General features: G+C 47.2%; 1 protein-coding gene across 1 annotated transcript in view; it reads left to right on the top strand.

The window, feature by feature from the left end:
* The window catches only part of Raptor (regulatory associated protein of MTOR complex 1), a 57773-nt gene that overhangs the window by 20419 nt on the left and 13531 nt on the right, over positions 1 to 23823 (top strand). Inside the window, exons 14-25 of the mRNA XM_077670974.1 lie at positions 529 to 600; positions 2379 to 2659; positions 3754 to 3845; positions 5672 to 5816; positions 7342 to 7452; positions 9193 to 9261; positions 13167 to 13275; positions 15860 to 15974; positions 18795 to 18916; positions 19418 to 19519; positions 22278 to 22384; positions 22509 to 22636. Of these exons, the coding sequence (XP_077527100.1) occupies positions 529 to 600; positions 2379 to 2659; positions 3754 to 3845; positions 5672 to 5816; positions 7342 to 7452; positions 9193 to 9261; positions 13167 to 13275; positions 15860 to 15974; positions 18795 to 18916; positions 19418 to 19519; positions 22278 to 22384; positions 22509 to 22636 (1453 nt within the window). The remainder of the gene's footprint in view (positions 1 to 528; positions 601 to 2378; positions 2660 to 3753; positions 3846 to 5671; positions 5817 to 7341; positions 7453 to 9192; positions 9262 to 13166; positions 13276 to 15859; positions 15975 to 18794; positions 18917 to 19417; positions 19520 to 22277; positions 22385 to 22508; positions 22637 to 23823) is intronic.

Below are 23823 nucleotides of genomic sequence, written 5' to 3' on the forward strand. Positions count from 1 at the left end.
TTTGGCGGCGTACGAACAAAGCACTAAACGTACCACCCACTCCTCTGCTCTTGCTGTCCCGCGACATCGCCATTACGCACCGTAGTTTTATGTTCAGCTGTGTTGTGACCTTTTTTTTGTGCTCCTGGTGCGCACCGTACGATGGGCCAGTACATGTGCTACACAGCCGGTTTTAAACTGAAGGTGGTTGAGCATGTGCATGGAAACCGTGCGGCTGAGCGGCACGTCAGTGTTGACCCAGTGTGTGTACGCTACGGGTGAAAATGAGAGGTTTTTCAGCTTCTCTTAGCTACGTTATTGTATGAAACTTTTAAAAATCTCTTGCAATTTTTTCCTGCATAATGAACCCTCCCCCCAAATTCATGCGGAATTTTCTATAAAAAAAATGGGTTCGTACGTGAGTAAATATGGTATTTTCCATACTGACAGGGCCCTTCAGCCAGACAGTTTTCATTGCTTTTATTAAGTTATTCCTAAGCCTATTGAACAGTCGTGCATGTTTAATGCGTGTTTGTCTTCCTTTTTCAGAGGCCACACCGGGGACAATGAAGAAAGTCGCATCTCGAGACCGAATCAAGCTGCTACCCATCACCTCCAACCGTGAGTCTCGTGGTGGTGGTGGTGGTTGCGTTGTAACGTCGGTGTCAGACAGGGTTCCAGTGTGCAGGCATGTCGTGTTGTTGCTTCTGTGGCTGCCTTTTGTTGCAAGCCTGTTTGTCACGTGCCCTTCAAGCCCTGTTACTTGAAGACTTCCTTGACTAAATAGTAGTGTGTGGGTGTATAAAAAGAAAAGGCCATCTTGGTTGATTATTCTACTGAGAATACAAATAGTACACCACTTCTGGCAGCAGTGGTTGTTTAATGGTGCAGAAAGTGCCAAATGCGTGCAAACAGGTTTCGCCGTCCCTTGCAGTTTTTCACCACTACGACTTATGACGTCACGAATCATAAATGGTGAACAGCGATTGGCAAAGGCTGATTTAAGGTGAGGTCATGTAAAGGCAGAGTGAAAATCTGTAGCAACTTTTGATGAGCACTTCTTCCAAGAAAAACATGAGCTAGTAAGCACAACACCTCACTGCTTCAGATATTAAGCGTTGTTGCAGTTTTTATTTCAGTCAGTCAGTGTCAGACAATTTGCATGGAGGAGCATGAGAGTTATCATTTCACACTGCCACTGCATGTACACATGGCAGCTAGCAGCGGAGCCCAGTATTATAAGTACACAACCACTTCGGCCATCAGGTTTACTGGTGAACATGTTAGGCGATTTCAGAGTGCTTTCTACTCATCCTCTCAGGTGGCAGCACCTCATGGGTTCTAATGTGCTCCTTTTGTCACGAACAGCATTTTTTTTAAACATTATATTGGCCATTTTTTAAACAAACAAAGCATTGTTAGTTGAGGGGCTGAAGTAAAAATAGCTATGGAATCTGTGATTTTTCTGTTCAAACAAACAGATATTCATGCTTTGGTTTCTCTTTAGTTGTACTTCCTGCCGTATAGGCCGTGGCTTATTCTTCCTTTTTTTCTTTTTCTGAAATTAGAGGTAGTTCAACTTTTTGACGAACGGACTTTTTATGTGTTGGGGCAATTGATTGAAATGTGTGGCTTAGCTGCGCAATCTGTCAGAAAAACAAATGGCATGTGTTGCAGTTGGCTTGCGCACAAGAAAATATGATAGTTTGAAGGCAGTTGGCTTGCACGTTGGAAAATATGATAGTTTGTACTGCACTTCTGCATCTCAAAAGTCAAACTTGCTGCAACATTTTAAGCAAGGCTCAACTGTTGCGCAGGGCTGTCGATTGCGAAAGTTGAGGGCCTGTGGGAGCTTACCTTAGATACTCTCTGTAAGCTCAGTAGAAGTTTGCTTAAAATGAACATTGATTGACTTGCAAATTTGCAAGTTCTAAAGGGACAGTAAATGGAGGAATAGACATTTTGGTTTATTTCCTCAGCTTGAAGTTTAAAATGTCTGTGCCATTTTTAAAGTTCTTGCAATCAATTTCTAGCTATTTTCTTCTCCTAAAAAAAAACAGTGTTCATAAGCTTTGCTCCACTTGCACCATCTCTCTCACCCATTCGCTGTCATTCGCTTTGACAGCGCACTGGAAAGTCTGCAGGGCAGAACTTAGTGGCCTGTGAATTTAGTGGGCTCGATAGAGGAATGAAATAAGAAAATTTGGAGGCAAGGATTGGACTCAAGCAGTGCAGGATTGGAGGAGTTGGAGGTCAATGAGAGAGGCCTTCGTCCAGCAGTGGATAATGATGTAAGTGATGATGATGAAGATGATGATGACATTTCCGCTTCTTCTGGGCTTTACCAAAGGCAAAGGATGACGAGAGTTGCGTCACCACGTGCTCACCTGGGTGTGCAGTGCTGTCGGGTGCCGTGGTGGAGGGCCTGCCGGAGCCCCCGCCCGTGCTGCAGCCGCCCCCGTCCCAGCAGCAGCAGCAGCCGCCGCCCGTGGAGAAGATGCGGCGGGTGTCCTCGAGCACCTCCATCAGCAGCCTGGGGGGGGCCCCGCTGGGCAGCATCCTGGGCGGCTACTCGGGGGTGTACAGCCAGGTGTGGCGCGCCCTCACCTCCCTCGGCCAGGACCCCCACCCGGAGGTGGCCGCCATGGCCCGCCTCCTCCTGCGCGCCTACCGGGACAAGGTGGGCATCGGTGGGGACGACGGGGCTCTCTTCAGGACGGGCTGCTGCCCCATTGCGTGTCATCCCGAATTGTGATCATTGCGGCAAAGTTGGTGTGCCATGTTGTCGCACTGACAGGTACGAGGAATCTATAAGGTGTAAGGCTTAACAGGGGTAAATGTTTCAGGAAGGATGTGACAAAATGACAGGTTTCTAGTGGCTGGGCCATGCATATTTTGCTGTATCTATGACTCATTGTAGGAAAGGTATACAGAGATGGGCTACCCCGCCTAAGAGAGTTGGGGGTGATCCCGGAGAGGAGCAGAAGAGTCTGGGGCCCTGGAAGGAGGGCACCACCCCTAAGACAATCGCGCCACCTCCTTTTTTCCTAATAATAAACGTTTCATCTTTCTATTTCTCTCTAACATGCGTAGTCAAACGGGGTGGATCTAAGCCGGTCTGTTACTAGTAGCATGCCACAAGAGCTTTGTTTCATAGGGGGTGATTCACATGCGGTGGTTCAAACCTCCTGGGGCTGGTTGATTACCTATGCGGCATGTCGGAAAAATGAAGGCAAGCTTGAAGCAGCAGCCTCTGTAATCGTTACTGCTAAAGATGCGTTGGTCTCCAGCATTTGCCCCAAAAGATGAGCATTTTGTCAGGACTGGTGTGCTCGCAGCTGATACCTTATTGCGATGTTTACTGTTGGTGTTGATAATAGCTTAATTCTCGACTGTTGACAGCATCTTTATCTTCAAATGGGGCTCTCCAACAAAAGCCCTCTGCACCATGTTGCTGCCGCTCAAAGGGTTTTTTTTTTCTCTCTAACACTATGCTGGCTACACTAGCATAGGCAGCATAGCATCGTATGCTCAGGCTTTACCAAGCCTATGCTCAGAGTGGCGAGTGTTGGCAAAAAAGAAAAAAAAAATGCTTGCAAGTGTGAGAGTGGTGAAAGGCCTTTCTAGCACGTGTCTGTGTATTCAACAATTGAAAGCCCCACGCATGCAATTTGGTGTACCTCGAACAAACTGTGGCAGATGGGGACGAAAGGGACGCAAACACAGCGCTTGTTTTATTTTGCGCATGTTCACGCCTCACTTTCTTTTTGGCAGGCACAGTCCAGTTTCGAGGCCAAGAAGTGCCGGAAGAACTCCGTGTCGCACTCGGAGCCTTCGTCACCTTCCGGCAAGATCAGCTACATGTCGTGAGTTTATTTTCAATTTGGAAAGTGCCTGAAGTATCATCTGAAATAGCCCGAAAATTTGGAACTTTATGTTCATGGGGGACAGCAAAGTTGCTCAATAATGTGAATGGGAACTTTTGTGCCTAATGCTCGGGGCTGTGATTCTTTGGTACGGAAGTGTTTTAAGATACTTCCACTTAATGTAGCCTCTCTTTCCCTTTGCGAGCTTCTCCCTTTGGTCTTGTCTCTCATCACAATGCTTCCAACTTGAGAAAGCTGGAAAGGTTAGAGTGTTTATTATTTCTATTGAGTAAAATAGGGAGAAGTAGACTTGATTACAAGTAAGTACACCTGTTCTGCCCTGTAAGACCCGCTGAAGTAAACTAAACTGTTTTCATTATTAATAGGCTGTCATAACAGTGTAGTTAATAGCCAAGATCTCACTGCAACGGGCGCTAGACAAAGACAGTGGTTTGACCAAGGCGAAATTGAAAACTACACTTGTGCACAACATTGGTGTGTGTTCAAGAAGTCAGGTGGTGCAAAGTAATCTGTAGCCTTTCACTACAGTGTATCTCCAATTGTAAGCCCATGATATGAGGGTTAAGCCCTGAATTTGAACTCTACAACCTTGTTCAGCATTGTAAATGCTGGAGCATGCTAGATAACCTGCCCTGTTGAACATCTGGGGAACAGTGGAAGCTGTTGGCCGAACCAGTATACCGAGTGGTTCATCCATTCAGTTTTACTTTGGAGCCCTTGGCGCAGTCATAACTTGGTGGCATGGCCTCGCCGAAAGGTGCCAGGTATTGATTAAAAACATTCCAAGTGCTGGGCCAGTTTGTCCGTACGCATAAGTTCCTGCCTACGATAAGACAACAACTGCCGACTACAATAAGTCGAAGTCGGCCACGACAAATAAATCGTTTGCTGGAAAAGCCGATGGAAAAGCCAACTTAGCCGCGCACTTGTTTCGGTTTTGAGTAAATGACTTATTTCCTAGGGAGTGTCAAGTCGTAGTTGAGAACTTATTCACCAACTTATCGCATTCAGGCAAACGGGCCCTGGTGTTCTCCCTGTAAGTAGAGAACATAAGATGTACAGCCCAGCTTCTATTTCCACATGGAGGACACCAGTCATTCATGTGTGTTTTAGTGTTCTCATCAAGGGGGTTTACGATATCACTCAAATGTTTTGGCATGTCTACAAAATTGCGGCACACTCCACCGCCATTTTTTGGGAGCATCCTTGTGGTCGAAACCAAGGGCAGGGGTTACATTATACCCCTGTCACACGGGCACTTGGAATCTGGATTGAAGCGAAGCGTGATAGACTTTTTCAGCGCGCTCGACACACCACCGCTGCTACACGACACGTTTTAATCCCGATTGAGAAGTTGCACCGGTTGCACTCATGTACGCCAGATGGCTCCAAAAATGTACTTCGCGGCCGGCGTCTTCAACTTTGCGCGATAACTATATAAATGTTATCGCACGCTTATTTGGGTCAAGTTATTCGATACAATTTCTGGCATTAGTTGAAGTTGTCACCTTTTGTGCCATTAGTCAGTGGGGACAAGAATATCACCGCTTTCATCCGATCGCACTTGGAAACCTCATTCACGCCTGGGAAACCAGGATTGAGTTTGAGCGGGATGGGGCTGGATTGCGATTGAAACTGCCGTGTAGCGGCACCCGATCTGGATTGAGCTCGAGCCGGATTGAGCTCGAGCCAGGTCGATTCAATCGCGATTGGAAGTGCTCGTATGATCGGGCTATTACAGTTGCCCATTGCAGCAAGCCAGAGTGCTGCTGATTCGCCCCTTGTCTGTTCTCGTGTCCACGCAGGAGTGACTCCCCTCCCCCGACCGCATTGAACGCTGGTCTGCGGCCATCGATGCAGACATCCGGTCGGAGCCACCAGTTCCAGCACACGGCACACTTTAGCCGCTCACGCAAGATCTTCGACCGGGGACCCGACGTCCCTGCCCCGGTACGACTCTTCTCTCTCCACGTCCTTTCCAGGTGTTTCGTACCACCTCGGAGTTCTCCAGCCAGTCTCATTGTGGATACCGTACTTTCGCGCATGTAACCTGCACCTAAAATGCAAATATTTCTGGTGTGAAGTACAGGTGTGGATTGTATGTGAGGTATTTCCTTCGGTGCAGCTTCACGGCAATGCATGTTGTGCCATGAAGCCCCTACAACAGCAGTAGAAACTAAGCCATGCTTATCCCAATGATAGTGCTCATTTTTCATGCACAGCGAACAACCTGAGCAAAAATTTTGGGCAAGTCAGCTAGAGTTTTCCACAAAGGAAAAGCGCCATTCAAGAGTAAAGAGTGTGATTGCGAATACTTAAAAACACTGTGAAGACATCGCTCATTACGATGATGGTAATAGGTATGAGTTGAATTTTGTTTCAAATGAGACCGCTCCATACTATGATGATGAAAGATATGAGTTGAATTTTGTTTCGAATGAGGCGGTGGCTTTCACTGCCACACTGGTCGATTTTTGGATGCTTAATTTAATGTAAACTGTTCCTTTTACCTTTTTGTTTTATACTAATTCTATTCTGCATTCATACAAAAATGGTAGGTGGCGGTGACTTGATGTTTCATTTAATAAACCATTAAGCCTCTTTATGTGTCATTGAATACACAATTCATGGCACACATAAAGTGTCTTTACACTGAATGGATGGTTGAAAGTCTCTATGACTTAAAATGCTGGTAGGCCGCGTCCATAGGCTTGATGTGCTCTTCTGTAAGTGGATCGTTGAGGCATGGAGGGCTACTCCAGGTGAGATGGTTCACAAGAGCTTTAAGAAGTGCTGCATTGCAGACAGCATGGACGGAATTGAAGAAGATATTGTGTATGACGATCAGTGACGCAGTGACAGTGACAGATACAGTGACGCAGCCGTCACTGTATGAAGATACAGTGACGGCTGCGGCCCAAGTCTGGAAGCAGTGACAGTGAGTTATAGTGGTGTAGTTATTGCGGAAAATGTGTTAAATGTGCAAAATATTGGTGAGTTTTTTGCATCAACGAATGTGCCATGTTGCTTGAATAGTAGCTTTAGTCCAGTGTTTCCTGTATAAAATGTGCGGGCGATACGCGGGGATATATTTTTTATTCATGGACTGAAAGGGGGGGTGCAGTTTATATGCAGGGGTGTGTTATACACGTGAAAATGCAGTATGCATTTGTGACGTTACCGTGTATCTCATTGCAATTGGGATATACGGGATGGTTATGTAGTCTTCCTCAAAAACGAACGTGTCCGAGTTGTGGTAAGTTCAGGGACAGCAGGTGCCATTTTTTGCATCCACTTGCTGACAAAGTGCGGGCTAGTCTTGGGTCCATGGCAGAGAGTTTGGTGTGGTTAAAATCATCCCTCCACTATGACCCTCCACTATGTCTCACGGCCCAGGTGCTGCTAGTGCAGGTAAATCTCCCATTCGGGAGTTTTCCCTGTTTTGCCAACTGATCCTCTTTGTTGCCGACCGCAGGTGGCAGAGGACGACACGGAGGAGCAGCTCAACTCTCGCATCGCTTCGCCACTGGTGACCACGGGATTCGTGGACTGGTGTTCCCGATACTTCACCCGTCCCCTCAACAAGGTAAATTGTACCTCTCTTCGTCTTGCTTATGCTGATAGCGCCATCACCCCGAGCATTGTTAGCTCAGAGCTATGTTTGCTGCGTTGCTTCAAAAGCAGCTGCTCAAACCTGTTGACAGCAAATAAGCAGGTGGCAGCCGATGTTCAGAGCAACAGCTTATGATCAGCACTTGGCCGGTCTAGTCCATGCCTCACTGACCCAGCCTGGGTCTGTAGTAAGCAGCAGGTTACCCATCATCCACACCAGCTTCTTTGTTGTTGTTGTTGACACTTTTGAGGTCTGTGCTCATCAGTACCCGAGCACTCAAGCCTGAGTATGTACTACTGTGTGAGTGCATTCTCACGAGTGATTATGTACTCGTAGGTTGTCGCATACTCATTGGTCCGTGCCAACTATCAAATTTAACATTTTTGCCCCAGCCCTATGCTCCCTCAGCATCATACTCACATGCTTAGCCTATTGCTGTATTTGTGCGGCATCATACTAGCATGTGAGTGAGACTGCGAGTGAGACTGCTCACTCATAAGTGAGTAGGAGAAGGAAGCGTGGCTATAAAAAATAACTTCAGGCAGTACCGCGTTTGCCTTGAGACGCTTCTTGCAACTATACTTTTCTGTGTCAAAATTTTCATCCTATCTTCATTCTCTATTTCCTCCCGCTCTTCTCTTTTCCTTTGTATCTGGCTCTTCTCAGTGACTGTGCTGCCTACCCCTTCGTTTACCTTGGCTTCCGACACTGTGTACAGATACGGAATGAGACGTTTCAATTGCCCACAAGTGGCCACGAAACAGGCTCTGTTTGCATGGGGCGTGCTGTGTATGATAGCTCAAATCAAGGAACCAAAGGTGCGTTGCCTGTTGCAAGGGAAAGTCGGTGTATTTGTTAATGCCTCCCTGATTTGAAAAGAATCCATTTTACAGTTTGTTGCAACTTTTCACTGCTTATTTCCAAGTAAAAATGCAGGTGTGAAGCTATATATTACAGAGAAACCACTGGCACCGTGATACCTTACCTTGAGCTGAGAGCGGGTTAGGGGAGCAAGGCCCTAACCTCCAAAGTGACCTCGGAAGCTAAAATGTTGCTACACTGCCAATCTTACGGGCCCTTTTTTAAGTCGTGGTTGCAGCGGCCTCGTTCTTTTTACTCCAGGGAAGGGCTAAACTCTTGTAGCAGGTACCTAATGTGGAACGTATGAAACGACCATGAGTAGCCTCAATTAATTCTCAGCTTGACACTAGCGGGCCCCCACACTGCATGCATTCGCTGAAATGTCACAGCCATATGTTCTCGAGACTTCAGAGGAGTTGAAACTTGGGCTGGTTGGTACGTGATTGAAGGAATGAAAGCAGTGCGTAAGACAGGACACGAGAAAGGAGAGACAAACACAGCGCAAGTGTTTCTCTCTTCTTTGTCGTGTCCCTTCTGTCATGTCGTTTTCATTCCTTTGTCCTCAAGATCACAGATACCAGAGCCCAACCACTGTCATCGTGCTTCGAAAGCGTGCGGTGATTGGAATCGCATAAAAATTTAATGCAGAGTGACAGGTGAGCCCAAGTTGCAAGAAAAACTGGTGGCGTTGCAGTTGTCGTGAGAGTGAGCGGCTTGTTGCGCCTTCCCCTTTGCTGCGTCCTTCCCGCTGGCAGCATAGCCTTGGCGTGTGACTGTGTGTGTTGTAACGGCATTGTGGGTAGCTGCGGCGGCCCCCGGCGGTTGGCTGGAGCGGGCCCGGTCTCTTTGCAGATTGTGGATGTGCCCCAGCAGGGAGCAGGGGACTCCTTGGCCGCTAGGGAGTCCCCCTGGTGCCAAGTGGTACGCCCGCCTCTCTCTCTCTCTTTCTTCTTCCCTCTCCCTCTATCCTCTTCCCTGTCTCTTTCTCTTTCTCTTTTCATGTGCCTGTCACTTGTCATCTTCTGAGTGCCTACAGCTCCTGTCCGTGTAAAACTGTGGTTGCAGTTGCTTTGCTCCTTCATTGGGGCACTGGGTTTATAATTTCGCGAAGGTTTCGGTACCTTTCGTTGGAAATAAGGGGAAATGTGTAGGTGTTGAGCACTGTTGGGTTTTTTTTAAGTTTTCTCAGTTATTTTCTGCCTGCTACTCAGCCAAGCTCGTTCATCTCAACCGCCTGCGTTTAGGCTACCCTGGTGGCTAAGGCACTCATTGCCCGCAAAAAATAATAATAAAAACGGGGGTGGGGAGAGTGCTAGGGCCTGCACTAGTTTTGGCCGAACAGTGTTGTCATTTTTAAGGGGGGAGGTGGGGATCGGAGCAAACTTTATTTTTTGACATAGAGTAATGAAATTTGGTAGGCGCATTGGAAAACACTCCAAATGGTGAATTGTGAAATTTAAGAACGATACCTTTATTAGTTTTTGTGTTACAGAGGCGTACATGTTGCCCGCTCATGGAAAGCCTAGCAAGGTATTGACATATGGTAGGAAGTTCAGAATACTTTTGAATTGTAGTCAAAAGAACACTACAGGGTATGACATTCTTCGAATTTTTTTTACACCCTTCATTTTTTTTGCAGAGAACATTATTTTCACCTGTACCCAGTAGTATACAGCTGACTGTGCCGTAAATGTCACTTAAAAAAATATCTAGGCCCTAAAATGAAAATCCGAGAATGTCATACCCTGCAGAACTTTTCAAGGATTGAAATAAAACTAACAGTGTCAAAATCCGTCCAGTGGTTGCCATGCTATCCTTTCCACGAGCAACGAAGAACTCGTAAAATGCACTTCTGAGAAAACGGCTCTTGAAGTTTACGAAGACTTCACGATTTTTCAAACTGTACCAGCAGCATAGTCCTTGCTGTCCTTGCTTGGGGACAACCTCAAAGACCTTTGCCCTTTGATTTGGTGAATCTGGGAGGCCTTCCTGGCCAATTGAAGGTTTTCATGTGCAGGCCTTCAGATGGCAGAAGCACCAGTTTTACACCTAGTGTAATACCAAAGTTCGCTATGGGCTACTAGGGTACCTAAACTTTACTTGATGTATGCCTAATGCATAGCTGTCTCCAAAATGAAGAGTAAGGCATGGTTTCGTTTTATATTAATGTTCCAGTAGACTTTCAGCAGATTTCTGGGTTTCATAACATTGCCAAAGCTACAGCTTAGTACATGAGGCTGTTCAGTGTCAAAAAGTTATATCTGGGCACCACAAGCATTACATGAGCTATTTGAAAGCAGAATATAGTTTTTTTACACAGTTACAACATTGATTAATTTTAGCATACCATGCTCTTCACCTTCAGGAGAATCAATCATTGCAAAATAAACAGAATTGCAAACACTGCGAAAAAATGAAACCCAATAAAAATATCGAATTGTGAACGCTGCACCCTTACGGCGTCTTTTCTAATTTATTTAACACTGAAAATATTATTTTGTAATCCCAGACTTCGTTGTACGAACTAGTTTAGAGCCACGGCAAAAGTTTCTCAAATAAGCTGGGTGACGGTTCATTGCACCCCCCCCCTCCCCCCTACAATCCCCTACGCGCACGTTCCCCACGATCGTAATTTAGGTAACCTTGATATGGTTGGTCACTTCGCTTTTCCCATTAAATTTCACTTCGCGTACATCAATCATTATTACTCGCGTGCAATAGCAATCGATCCCGCTATCGGTCGCTGCCCGAACACGTCGCGCCAATGCAGCGCACGCCGCAACTTCTGGCGAGTCGGTCATTCCATTCCCGAAGCTCGCGAGCACGCTGTGAAACACAGCAATACCTCAGCGTTTTATAACATCGCAATGCTCACAATGCGTCCAAAAGTTCGCTTCACGAACCGCAATTGTAGGCGCACGCACCGCGTTTCCCACTCAAGGACAGACCACGGCGACGTCGCGGGCACGTTTTCGATGCGTCTTTCGAGCCGCGCACTTCCCTATCTGGCGCACGATCTCAAGTATTAACGCCGTGATAATAGTAATGTCACTGTTTAGTACCGCAACAGCTAAAGTGAGCAAACTGCAACCGAGTCGACCAGGAAACCTTGAAAACATCGGGAGCGCAGTGCGCGTAAAATGCGCAGCAGCCCGGCGGCCATGTTTTTGCTGTCATGGCGGCGCCCAATCAGGAGAGCCGTGTCAAAAAATGCGGCCGGACAGCCAATCGCGTGTTACCATCTATCGGTTGCTTCGTTTCACTATCTTTCTCTTTCTGCCGTTTGTGCGTTTGTGAGCGAGCGATGATAAAAGGAGCGACCGGAAAACGAAAGTTAAAGAGCCGGCCGATCTAACGCGACCAAGATGGCGGCGCCCGGTAGCGTCGTTCCGGAGATACAGCGCTGCGAAAATTGCCGTGTTTTCGTCATTTTGAGGAAATATTTTGCCACCTCAGCCGATATAAATATTTTTCTTTGGCACTTAGCGATCATTTGCGGCGGGGAAACTTTGTGAACGCATAGAATATAAAACGTGCAATCTGAAAATGTGACTTCTGAAAAAACGATTTCTTGGTCACTTTTCGAAATCTGATCCCCGCGTCCCCCCTTAAGCATTTTCGTAACGTTGATTCAGTGTTTTCTGTTATGGCTGTTGAGCCGGTTTGATGGAAGTGGTAGGCAGACATTCATGCTTTCTTTTTGCTATAACTGTCCGCTGCATCTGCTGACAGCTAGTGGCAACCCAAGCTGCCCATTGTTTTCCAGTTCAGGATTCAGGATTAGGGCTCAGAGGTTCAGGCAGCACATTTTGACGGTGGCTGCAATGTTTTGCTACAGAAAAAAACCGACCATGTGCAGTGTGATTGTGGAAGTTAGCCTTTTTTCTAAACTAAGCTGCTTTGTCGTCTTGGCTGACGAGGGCCCGAATGGGGGATTGGAATGAGGCAGGATTGGTGAGTAGCATTGGGTAAGAAAAGGCAGCTTTCTTTTCTTCTTAACCAGGTTTGCTGCTTTGCCAACCGTGGCTGCCTTTGTAGCGTTTGCAAACCTTGTACTGCCAGTTATTCTGCTACCACTACTCAACAGGACTCAATGCAGAGTTGATGGAGTTGCCTTTATGGCATAAATATTCTCATTCGCTCATCTGACGCATTCCAAAAACAAATGTTGGAGTGATGCGTGCTTGCACATGTGCATGCGGGGCGGGGGGGGGGGGTGCGTCGATCTCTTCAGCACTTTTGTGGTGGTGCTTCTTCGAAAACGCATCTTTTTAGCTGTCAGATCAGTCAAGATGTAGTCTGATTTGATGTCTGTGGTAAATGGTCTCTTCGGTTTACCAGTCTGGAGTAGTTTTCGATATTTAGCGGAGGAATTTACGTGCAAAAGAAATATGGAGCTGCTCTTTGGCAGTTCTTTGGCAGTCCAAAGTGACAAATGGAGAAGACCTTAAGTTATGGGGATTGATAGTGTCCTGGTGAAAATTCGCGCTTCTTTACACAGATATAGCATGATCTAATTGCGGTTACTGTAGTTCGAGAGAATTTGCATTTATGTCTAAAGTGCTGTAGTTGTCATTACTGTGTAAGACGATTGTTATTTCTAGGTGCCAGTTTTCGTGTTTGTTTTTCTACTTCTACGCAATTTTGATTACAGTTTATAGCTACAAGTACCACTGTGGGCAGAGACTTAATTATTAATTGGCCATTTTCGACATTCAAAGCACAAAGTGTGTTCAAGCAAGGTACCAAGCTCACTTTGTAAGATGCGTCGGAGAAATCCCAGAATGTCTCGGGGACTAAAGTAAACGGGGAATGACATGCTGCAGGCCCCGCAGTCGCTGGACCCCGAGAGCAAGGAGTACCAGCAGAAGGAGTGGCGATTCCTGCGGAACGCACAGAGGCGGGCGGCTGCACAGACAGAGCGGCGGAAACTAGGTTGGTCGGGCTTGGCTCTCATTTGCTCAGGGGGAGCTTGAGCAGTTTAGGACACTGCCGCCAGACGAGGGCTAGAGAAAGAGGGCACCACAGTGCTGTGGTGTCAGCCCTTTTTTGCCCTTGTCTATTGGTGCTGTTCTCTTTTCCCCCTCATTTTTTTGTTTTTGTATTTTTGTGGAATGCATTCAAAAGGAAAATGGTTCCGGAGATGCTTTCCTCAACAGTTTTAAGCTGGTTGCAGGCTTTCTCGTGTTTTTTGGCGTGGCCTCCCTGGTACATGTCATTGTTTTTTAGCATGACCTCCCTGTATATGTGTCACCGAGGGGCTCTGAACATGGTTCTTTTTTTTTGGCGCTTTTTTATGTGCTATAAGGAGGGCTCTTGGATTATCGGTCTTGGACTCGCTGCAGGCTCCTCCAGGAGCAATCTAGCATTCGTTTTTCCCATGTTTGCAGGATCTTCAGGCTAATTGCAGGCTATCAAAGGTGAGCCTAAAACTGTAAATCAAAGAGCACCCGTATTTTGGTTTGATGAATTTGGCAAGCTTCATGACTTGCAGTACTTGTATTGCAAAAGCCTGAATGCTTTTAACGAGTTTACAGGCTCTAATAAATGCTGCCATTAGCAGCTTGTGAGCAGAATTAAGCAGGGGTGAGACAGCTGCGCATATTGCGCCTTTTTGATACAATTCCATTTTCCTGCGCCAAGCTGCTCCAAAAGTGTGAAAATTGCGAAAATTGCGCCAGACTGCTCCAGAAGAGTCTGAAAGGCACGGATTTTGATGCTCATGTCAGTTCCGGCGGGGACGAAAGCCTCCCGCATCCCGGTGACCGCTTTTATTGTCGGTCAACAAAAATGGCAAAAATAGAAAGACTGAAATGAAGCAAACGATAGCTTCTAAAACACAATTGGCTTTCTGTCCGGGTTCGCTGAAACGGCCTTCCCGATTAGGCATCGCTGTGGCCGCTGTGGCTACAAACATGGCCGCCGCCTGATCTGCCTACTACTGCCTACTTCACGCGCTCACTGCGCATCGCCGATATTTTCCCTGGTTTATTTTACGCTATCAGCTGGGTTCCAGTCTATTCATTCTATCAATTGTGGCTCTGAACAGTGACGTTAACGCGGGGATATGGTTTGAGATTGGTGCGAGATTACGAGAAGTTGCGCGGTTCGTAAAAAAGTTTTGAAATGTGGGGCCTACAACCTCGGCGTGGTTTGTACTTGAGTGCGAAACGTGGTGCGTGCGTCTATAATCGGGTTCGTGAATTGAACTTTTTGGCTCGTTGTGGTGTTCTAAAATGCTGAGGTGTTGCTGTGCTTCGAAGCGCGATCGCGAGCCTCGGCCCGGGAGGGAACGGTCGGCACGAAAGTTGCGGGCTGCGCTGCGGCGCCGCAACCTGTCCAGGCAGCGCCCAATAGCTGCAGGACTGCATGGTTGCCATTCCACGCGACTAATAACACTTGATGTATGCGAAGTGAAATTTAATGCCCAAATCTAGGTGGCTAAACAGTAACGCTACTCAAATGATCACCGGGTGGACGTGCGCCCCACGGACTGCAACGGGTAGGCTGGTTGGGCTATGCGACCGTTATCTCGAAGTTGCTCAACTGTTGCCGTGACTACACTCGTTCATACAACGCAGCCTGGGATTACAAAAATAATAATTTTAGCATTAAAATGGCAAGAAAACACGCCACAATTGCAGAGCCCTTAAATTTGATAATGTTAACGGCAGTTTTGTTGTCAGTGTTGCGTACATCCACAACACAATATCACTAGTTAGGAAAAAGGTAGTGCAGTTAGAACTTTGTACAGTTAGAACTTTGTAATACTTTAAAAAAATTCTTTTGCGTCAGGCTGTTCCAGTGTTCTGGGTATTCAAAACTGATTGGAATGTGTACTTGACCCTTCAAATTGCTGAAATTATGATTTTTTAAGCTCACAAGACGGTGTATTAAATGTCCCTACGTGCTCCAAATCAAGATTCTTCTGCTCCAAAATCGAAATTTTGCTGCTCCGAAAACTGCTCCCAAATCTCTTTGGGCTGTCTCACCCCTGATTAAGGAGTGTGTGCCGGTTTTAGTGGGAACACAAAGGTTGTGCCATGTTCTCTTTTTTTATTGTATTATTATTATTTTTTTTTTGAGGGAGGATGAGGGTGCGGGCATTTCTAGTTAGGATGAGGGAGTTTATGATTTTATCTGTCGGCAGTCCACTGGAAGTTTTGTTGGAAGTGCACTCTTCTAACCCTGTGCATACATACCTATGAACAGGACCATCTTTGTATTTGTGGTGGCCAGTTCATGGGGCGAACGAGCTTGCTTACGTGCCATTTTAATTATGTCACTCGAAAATCATGAGATTGGGGTCAGTTTGGCTGCATCTCACGAAGCCAAGAGATCCCATTTGCGGGGGAAGTTTCTTGTGGGAAGTTGTTTGGGCTTTAGTAAGCAGCACTGGGACCACCGGTTGTGGCATAACATGCACTGGGGGGCACCCTGTTTTTGTTGAGAGTGTGCTGCGAGTGTATGTAACTCTCTCTCTCCCTCCCCTCCCCTGTGTTCCCTCCCCCTTGTGCAGCGAGTGCACGCCTGGAGGAGCAGCTGTTCTCCCCGCGGTGCCCCAGCGTGCCCATCTGCCTGGCCTTCCACCCGTACGAGGCCGAGCTCTGCGTCGCTCACAGGGACTCCTACAGGTGGGGGCTCACCTGGGAAAGGAACTGGCAGGACAATAACAATAACAGGGGGTGGATCTGATGAATGGAGGGGACAATTCAAGAGGCTGAAAAGGCAAACCATCTGGCCTTTGTCACCAGGCTGTGGTTCTGGCTTCCATGCCTTGTTTTGTGGGGGTGGCCTTCTTAGCTAGCAGCGTGGTCACGTGCGAGCTAGCTTCCATGCAAGAAGTGTGCCGCGCCTCACGCTTGTGATACCATGTAACTTGTGAACGAGTGCACCAGAGGACAGACCGTCGTTGGTCTCCCGTCAACATCCACTCCCACGGTGGAACCGCCTATTGTACCGAGCAGACTTGGGACGTGCTTGGCAGTAGCAGTGAAAAAGGAGGAGTCAGGCTCCTGAATTGGCAATGAAACAGTTTTCATTTTGCACCTGGGCAAAGTGCAAGGAAAGTACAGTTAATCAAGGCAAAAGTTAAGTGACTTATTTGTGCACATCGGCTACACTAACCAAGCTACAAATTGTGGCGTGGGTCGCACTCGGACGACCCTCCACATGTGGCTGCCGTCGCTGTGCTGTCACAATGGGAGGCGGGCGAGAGACGAGGCCAGCTGACAGAAACGCTCAAGGAGGTTTATTATCGAAACCATCCTAGTGCTCCTTTCTTCCGGGGGTCTCTCGTTGGTTTGGCGACCAAAGCTGCTTGTCTCCGCCGCAAATGGGTCAACAGTGTTGGTCGAGGCTGTAAGAGAAGAACCCAGCCACCTTTGCTCCTGTCGCTGTCGGCGTCTTTGAGTCCAGTCGTCCACACCACGAGTTTGTCACTCTTCTCCTCTTTTGGAGGTTGACGTTGCGTAGCTCTCCCCTTCCACCCCATTAGGTGGCCAGGTTTCTGCATGACCTGTGACGTGACCATGAACACGAACCTGGTTGCTGAGCAAGGGGCCAGCACCTCCTCGCCGGCCGCTCATCTGTTTCCACAACTCCCCCTCTCCACAGAATAAAAGAGAATCAACGGGTCTAAACAGCACTGTTCACCACTGTGAATTCAAACAGGGAATAAGTTCGCGCTGTGCACAACTAACAAAGACAAATATGAGGGTCTCTGCAAAGTCCCATTGCAAAAGTTGTTGATAGTCACCCAGCACTTTAGATGGTAATCATGCTGAGGCTTTCAAATGATGTAACGTTTTAGTTTTCAATAAGCACTGCCTTTCTATCAAGCTGTCTTGGTTGAAATATCTTGGCTAAGTAAGGGCCATCGGAACGAGGGCTTACAAAAGTGCCCTCGTTCCTGTAAGCGCTTAGAACCTGCAAGTGCTTTTAAACTAGACAACTGGGGCTACCAGTTCACTTCTCATCTATCACATCGAAGATCTTCCGGTGGTCTTGAGACCTTTTAAATGCCCAGAACGAGATGGTGGAAACGTTTGCTACTCCGAAGGGCAAAACAAGGTTTGAGACGCCCACCACAAAATCAGCTGACCAATTTCGAGGACACAAGAGGATGTCAGAGAATAGTGAGACCTCGTGGGTCCTACTGAAGGGCTCCGTTGAGCCATGGGTACGGCTTGGCACCCTGGGAAAGTTACAGCACAGTTCTTTCGAAGATAGCAAACCAACCAGCACCACGTACATTCCAGCATACTTCCCGGACCGCATCACGAAGCTCGCTATTGAACCGTCATAGTCTGCAGAAATAGGCTATGGAGAGAATTCCTTGTACACTAAGAGCACCAGTCTGAGCATACCTAGAATGGACAAATGATATGACAACACGATAATATGAACCAGAACATACAAAATCAAAGAATATGGGTAGTAGAGATAAAATAATGGCTCACTAGTGGTATATTTGGAAACACAGACATTTTCAATCTTTGTTACTGTAATAAAGCCACGCGACGAGAAAGTGGTACGGGCGAGGGAAAGCAGGCAAAAATGTGGGGGTTCGGTCATTGCTGCGGGGTATTGCATACGTGTTTTCATGTTTGTTGGCTTGATGTGAGCATCAAATTGCATTCCACCAGCTACGTAGACATTGATTTCTCGCAGGTGGTGCGCTGGCACTCTGCTGCCACGTGGAGCCAGTGGGGCTGTCGAAGGCTCCCGCCCGTCAGCACCCACCTGCTTGAGTCTGTTGAGCAAGTGGTAGGGCTTACCGCAGACACATCAAACAGCGTCAAATGGGGGTTCAGAAATAAAGGTTGGGATGAAGCGGCGTAAAAGGTGGGGAAAATGCTGGTTTATCCCCGCCAGCGTCTGTCGTATGAAACGGACTGCATGCACCCGAGGGTTGTATGATTGGGGTTTTTAATGTATTGTTTCTATGGGGAGTTTGCTGGGACTGCAGTAATCCGTCATAAGAAGTGGGTCGTCGTGAAACCGGGGGATGTGTCATCGGGGTTCCACTGTATGTTGTGGAGATTGCACCTGCATCTTCTCGGCGGGGAGGATGTAGAAAAAGAAGATTAAGTAAAATAGTAGCTGTGTGGAACGGTGGCTTCCTGTGTCGCTTCCCTTCACCTGACCGGTTTTAACACTGCCTTGTGCTCTTTATCACAGAATGTGGCATTGTTTCTAGCTCCAGCGAGAAATTTGTCAGTCTATGCGTAGGTGACGTCTTTCCACTTCAACGTTATGCTGTGGGATATGCACTCCACGATCATGCAGTGGCTATGGCTAAGAATCTGCTTCATTTCTGTGCAAGTTCCTGACGAATTCTGCTCATGCCCCTAGTTTAATTGTTCTTGAATAGACGCACTTTGTTAAGCGTGTCACATTCATTGTTCGGACCTTCCGAACTCACAAGTTCACCCCGAACTTGGCCCTTGCAGTCTCTGGGACGACCATGGGACCAACCTGAGCACCCACCAGAACGACAATCCGGCGCAGACACGAATCACCGCCCTCACCTACCTCAACCCGCACGACGTCTCACTGCTGCTGCTGGGGTCAGGTATGACGCTGCTACCTTGGCTGTTTATATTGAATCCCCGAGTGCCCTGTTGGTGTGAAAAACCAACATTGTTGCGGTTCGCTACAAGAAACAGCCACCACTGTAAAGAGTAAGAACACATTTTAGTTTGTGTGGGAATTGAACTTTAATCCTGTGGAATTAGTGGGGTTCGTTGGGGCGACCTAGCCAGTTCTGCGGCGTAAGCCACCACCTTAGCTCCCGGCGTGTCAACCATATGGTTTCCCGCACCAATGGCAGCCCAGCGAGGTTCACTGATATGAGTCCACAATACACTATTTAGTCGTATTTATACACGTGTTTTTAGACATGTATTTAGTCGTTAGACACGTATACAGTATTTAGGCACGTGTTTTAGGCTTCAGTACCCCTCTAATTGGGTGGTGCTTTCGACAAGGTGAAGAACTGCTGCTAACGCCTCTTGCTTGTGCCTTTTGCGTTGTTGCTCTTACTCATGCGTGGAGTGAAATTTCTCTCTCGCAGATGATGGCGCTGTCCGTGTGTGGCGAAACTACAACAGCTCGTCGAAGCGCCAACTAGTCGCAGCCTTTCAGGCCCTCGGTGATGTGCCCATGACTGCCAGAGGTCAGTGGAGCTTCTTTGTTCTGGCCGTCGGGAAGTCAGTCAATTGACTGGAGCAGCCGACCGAGAGTCGGTCAACGAACAGTAGCTCTGAAGCCACTCTTGCATGCAATACAAATACGGTTAGACATCGCTAGTACAACAAAATAAGTTGTAACAAAGCAATGGAGCTAGAATGAAGTAATCTCAGTACAGTTAAACCTCGATGTAACGAAGTCGGTAAAATTCGTAATTTACTTCGTTACATTGAAATTTCGCTACATTGAAATTCGCGGTTATAATGAAGTGTTCATCCCGTGAAGCGTTTCCTGAAAAAGAAAACGTGGCGCGCATACACGGCCGGCGCACTGTTTCTGTTTCTATCGGTGCTTAACGTCTACGCGGGCATCAGCGTGAACCGCATGGAGTGTTTTTTTCCCGCAAAAACGCGCCCCGCAAGCCACAGGCGCCTTGACGCAGCCGCGGAGACCACCCGCGCGATGCGGGTAGCTCCAGCGACCGCTTCTAACCTCTCGCTGAAACGCAACTCGAGGGGCAAACGAGAGCGGCATGCGAGAAAAAAAGTGGATAACGTGGGCGAAATTTTCACTGTAAAAGGTCATACGCGCTGCTTACGAGAGCGCCCATTAAATATCCTCCGCAGCGGTAAGCCTTATCGTCTAGCCAGCCGGCATCCCCGAGCGCTTCGAAGCTCCCACCATAGGGTGCGCGCCTCCCCATTGGCAAAACCATGGCGAAACTGGTCAGGCTCCTCCCACTGCCGCTTGCAGCGCGAGTCACTTCCCGCCGCCGGTGTGAAAAAAAAAAAAATGCGCGTGCAAGGCTCATAAAGATTCACAAATGCTTGCTGGGACGATGAAACCCAACAAACATCAGCGAACTCTAAGTGCAAAGCGGCGGCATGCGGCGGCGGCGGCAACGCTGGTCAACGCCAAAGACTATTAGGCTTACCACCGCAGAGGATATATTTGATGGGTGCTTTCGTAAGCGGCGCGTGTCATGTTTTACAATGAAAATTTCGCCCACATTATCCGCTTTTTTTCTCGCATGTCCCTCTCATTTGCCCCTCGAGTTGCGTTTCAGCGAGCGGTTAGAAGCGGTCGCTGGAGCTACCCGCATCGCGCGGGTGGTCTCCGCGGCTGCGTCAGCGCGCCTGTGGCTTGCGGGGCGCGTTTTGCGTTTTTGCGGGGAGAAAACGCTCCGTGCGGTTCACGCTGATGCCGATTAAGCCGTAAACGATTAAGCTCCGACAGAAACAGTGCGTCAGCCGTGTATGCACGCCACACAGTTTGTAGGCAACGGGCTTACTCAAACACTCCGTGGCTGGCTGCATCCGCGGCATTGGGCCACCCGTGTCGCCATTCGCGTTTTATTGGGACCCCATTTCAACGCTTGCGTCTCCCAAAATCTACTTCTACAACTTAAATTTCGTGCCTAGTTCTCCATGAAACTTCGTTACATTGAAATTCCGGCAAACGGGACTTCGTTACACAGAGGGTGAAAATACATGGTGTGCATACACTTTAAGTTACAAAAAATTCCGTGGTTCGTTACATCGAGGGTTTCGTTGCATTGAAGTTCGTTACATCGAGGTTTAACTGTGTCCCTTTGCAATACAGATGTAGCATGTACAGTATAGTAACTATAACAAAGGACTTTCAGCTTCTCCTTAGACCTATGCATTTGTGATTTTTTTTTTTTGGCTTCAAAGTGAATAATTTTTTTCTTTCAAATAATTTTAATAGTTCCGAAAAAATAAAATATAATGGGCAGCATCTATAAATGCCTAAATGCAAGCTCAATTGGCCATTTATTTTTGTGCAACTCGTGAAACAGTCTGTGAACATCGATGAATCCGAATCATTTCTCAAGACACCACTCTAGAGAATTGCTTTGCATTTAGTGCACTGAGTGGTAGTCTCAAACAGGAAGGAGTTTTTAGCGAAAATTTGGTTTCGGTGCATTGTTGTCATCCAGAGCAGTGGGGAACATAGCCCACATATACGTAAGTTTTCATGAGGAAAACTAACAGCGCATCTCTCATTATTTATTAGCATTGAATACTTCAAAATTTTAGAATGTATAAACTCTGATTTAAGTGAACTTTGAATGATGTAGTATTTAATTGGATAATGAAAAAAATAGTGCATAGTCACATTCAAACATGCCTGTTTTATTATAGCAAGGCTTTATGGTTGTTGCACGGGGCCCAGTGCAAGGAATAAGCCAGTTACAGGTGCCGTCATAAGTAATTGAAACAAGGATTGTTAAATATTAGAAAATATTTGTCTTACTAGGTTTATACAAGCCATTATCGGTTTCCATGAAGCTTTTTCTATTAGGGCAGACTACTCCTTTAATTAAATGTGCACCAATGCAGAGAAGAAATTCCTGTAAATTTACAAGACCATGTTCCGATTACTTTTGACGGCACCTGTACACACAGCAGCGCACCAATGTAGGGTCCCAGCATAGCAATGTAGAAAGAAGTGACAGCAAGGACTTCAGTGTCGAAAATGTTTTCGAATTTGTCATCTGCAGACTATTTAAAACTGGCAAATCAAAGGAACTCGTGAAATGAAAATGTGCAGATTGCTTCACGTGTGCAAATACGCACACTGGATCTCCAAACCTTTCTATCTTCACTTTTTTATTTGAAATTTATCACAGATATTTAGATTCTGGGGGTGCATTTACTTGCCAGGAAAGGTGAGGGGCATTTGTGTTTTGCGCCGTACTCAAGATAGCACTCTGGTTGCAGGATCTGGGATGGTTCTGGATTGGGACCAGGCAACGACGACCCTGATCACGTCGGGCGACGTGAAGGTCATCCGTGTCTGGGACACCAACCAGGAAAAGAAAGTGCTGGTAAGCTTATGGGCACGTCAGATTTTCAGGCCTAACCCGTGTAAGATACAAGCTCCGATCTGGCACTCATTTGCTACGCTTCCCGTGTATAAAGTTCTTGCTTGGGTACTCCGACACGTTGCAGGACATGCCAACTGGTGCTGACTACCCCATCACGAGCTTGTCCATCGATCACGAGGGGTCGTTACTGGTTGCCGGTTGCGGTGACGGCACGATCAGGGTGTACGACCGACGGCTCCCTCCGACCGAGTGGTGCGTATGGCTGCCTTGACTGGGGATCCCGGTCATCCATCTGCCTGTGAGGGCTTGTTGCGGCTGGCTTTTTGACTGGCTTGCTTTTTAACTAGCTTGCTTTCGACTTGCTTTTTGACTAGCAGCCTAATAAACGCTCAAAAGCTGCATTACAGTTGAAGGGAGTTCTTGCAGACTGCAATAGTGCAACACAAATATTTAAAAAGAATCAACATGTCACTTTGTATTTTAGTTGGCTTGCACCCTTTTGTGTTTGGTTGGTTATAGTCGAAGGGAATTCTTGCAAACTGCAACAGTGCAACTCAGATATTTGAAGAGGAATCAGCACCTTTGCACCTTGCATACGTGTCACTTTGTATTTCAGTTGGCTTGCTCCCTTTTGTGTTTGGATAACGTGCTGCTACATAACATGCCTTCAACCATCTGACCTCTGTTCTGTTTCCTAAAAATAGTGGCAGGTGGGGTATCCAGCTGACGTACCTGCAGTGGGCAACGTGCTTGGAAATATTTTTTTCTCACATGATGGCTTCTGGTTCTGTTTACTGGGCTTGGGTTCTAGGCTGGTGTGCTGAACTGACATTGTTATCCTGTAGCCTACGTGAGGAGCTCGAATGTGTAAAGAGTCATTGTTTGTTGTTCTTTCTGGGTTCAAAGTTAGTGATTAGTTTGTAAGCCAAAGCAGGTGCTATTTTTTTGTTGGTAAAAGACGGTCTGCAACAGCCTTAAACACTATTATACTACAAGATGTATGGTTTGCAGCTTGTTTTTTGTGGCATGTTTGTGTAGTATCAAGCTTCCTCTAACCTTAGCCACTGCGATGCACAGGAGTCCAGCGCATGCACATCTGTAATGTGCTTTTGATGGCACATGCTTTGTTCTTAACATTGAATTTGCAGCTTTATGTCATTTAAATTCCTTCTTCTTTATGGGGTAGGGAGCGACTGTGTCAAAAAAAAAAAAAATGGCGCAGCTTGCACTAGAGGGGTGCGAGGCTGGAGAAACAGCAGAGCTGGCTCTCTATCTCCGTTCGTCGGAGACCCGGCTGTTGCAACTCGCGTGGATTTCTGAACTTGCCGCTGAGAGTTATCCATGACTGGCAGGCCCGAATCGTTTGTCCCGCAGCCTTTCACATCTCTCCCAAAGTGGACAACATTAGCTTGCGCTAGAACCCGAGGCAGCCAACTTCG

The sequence above is a fragment of the Haemaphysalis longicornis genome, unplaced genomic scaffold, assembly GCF_048455015.1.
Source record: "Haemaphysalis longicornis isolate Haplotype H1 unplaced genomic scaffold, Haemaphysalis longicornis Haplotype H1 scaffold_5, whole genome shotgun sequence".
Taxonomy (NCBI): Eukaryota; Metazoa; Arthropoda; class Arachnida; order Ixodida; family Ixodidae; genus Haemaphysalis; species Haemaphysalis longicornis.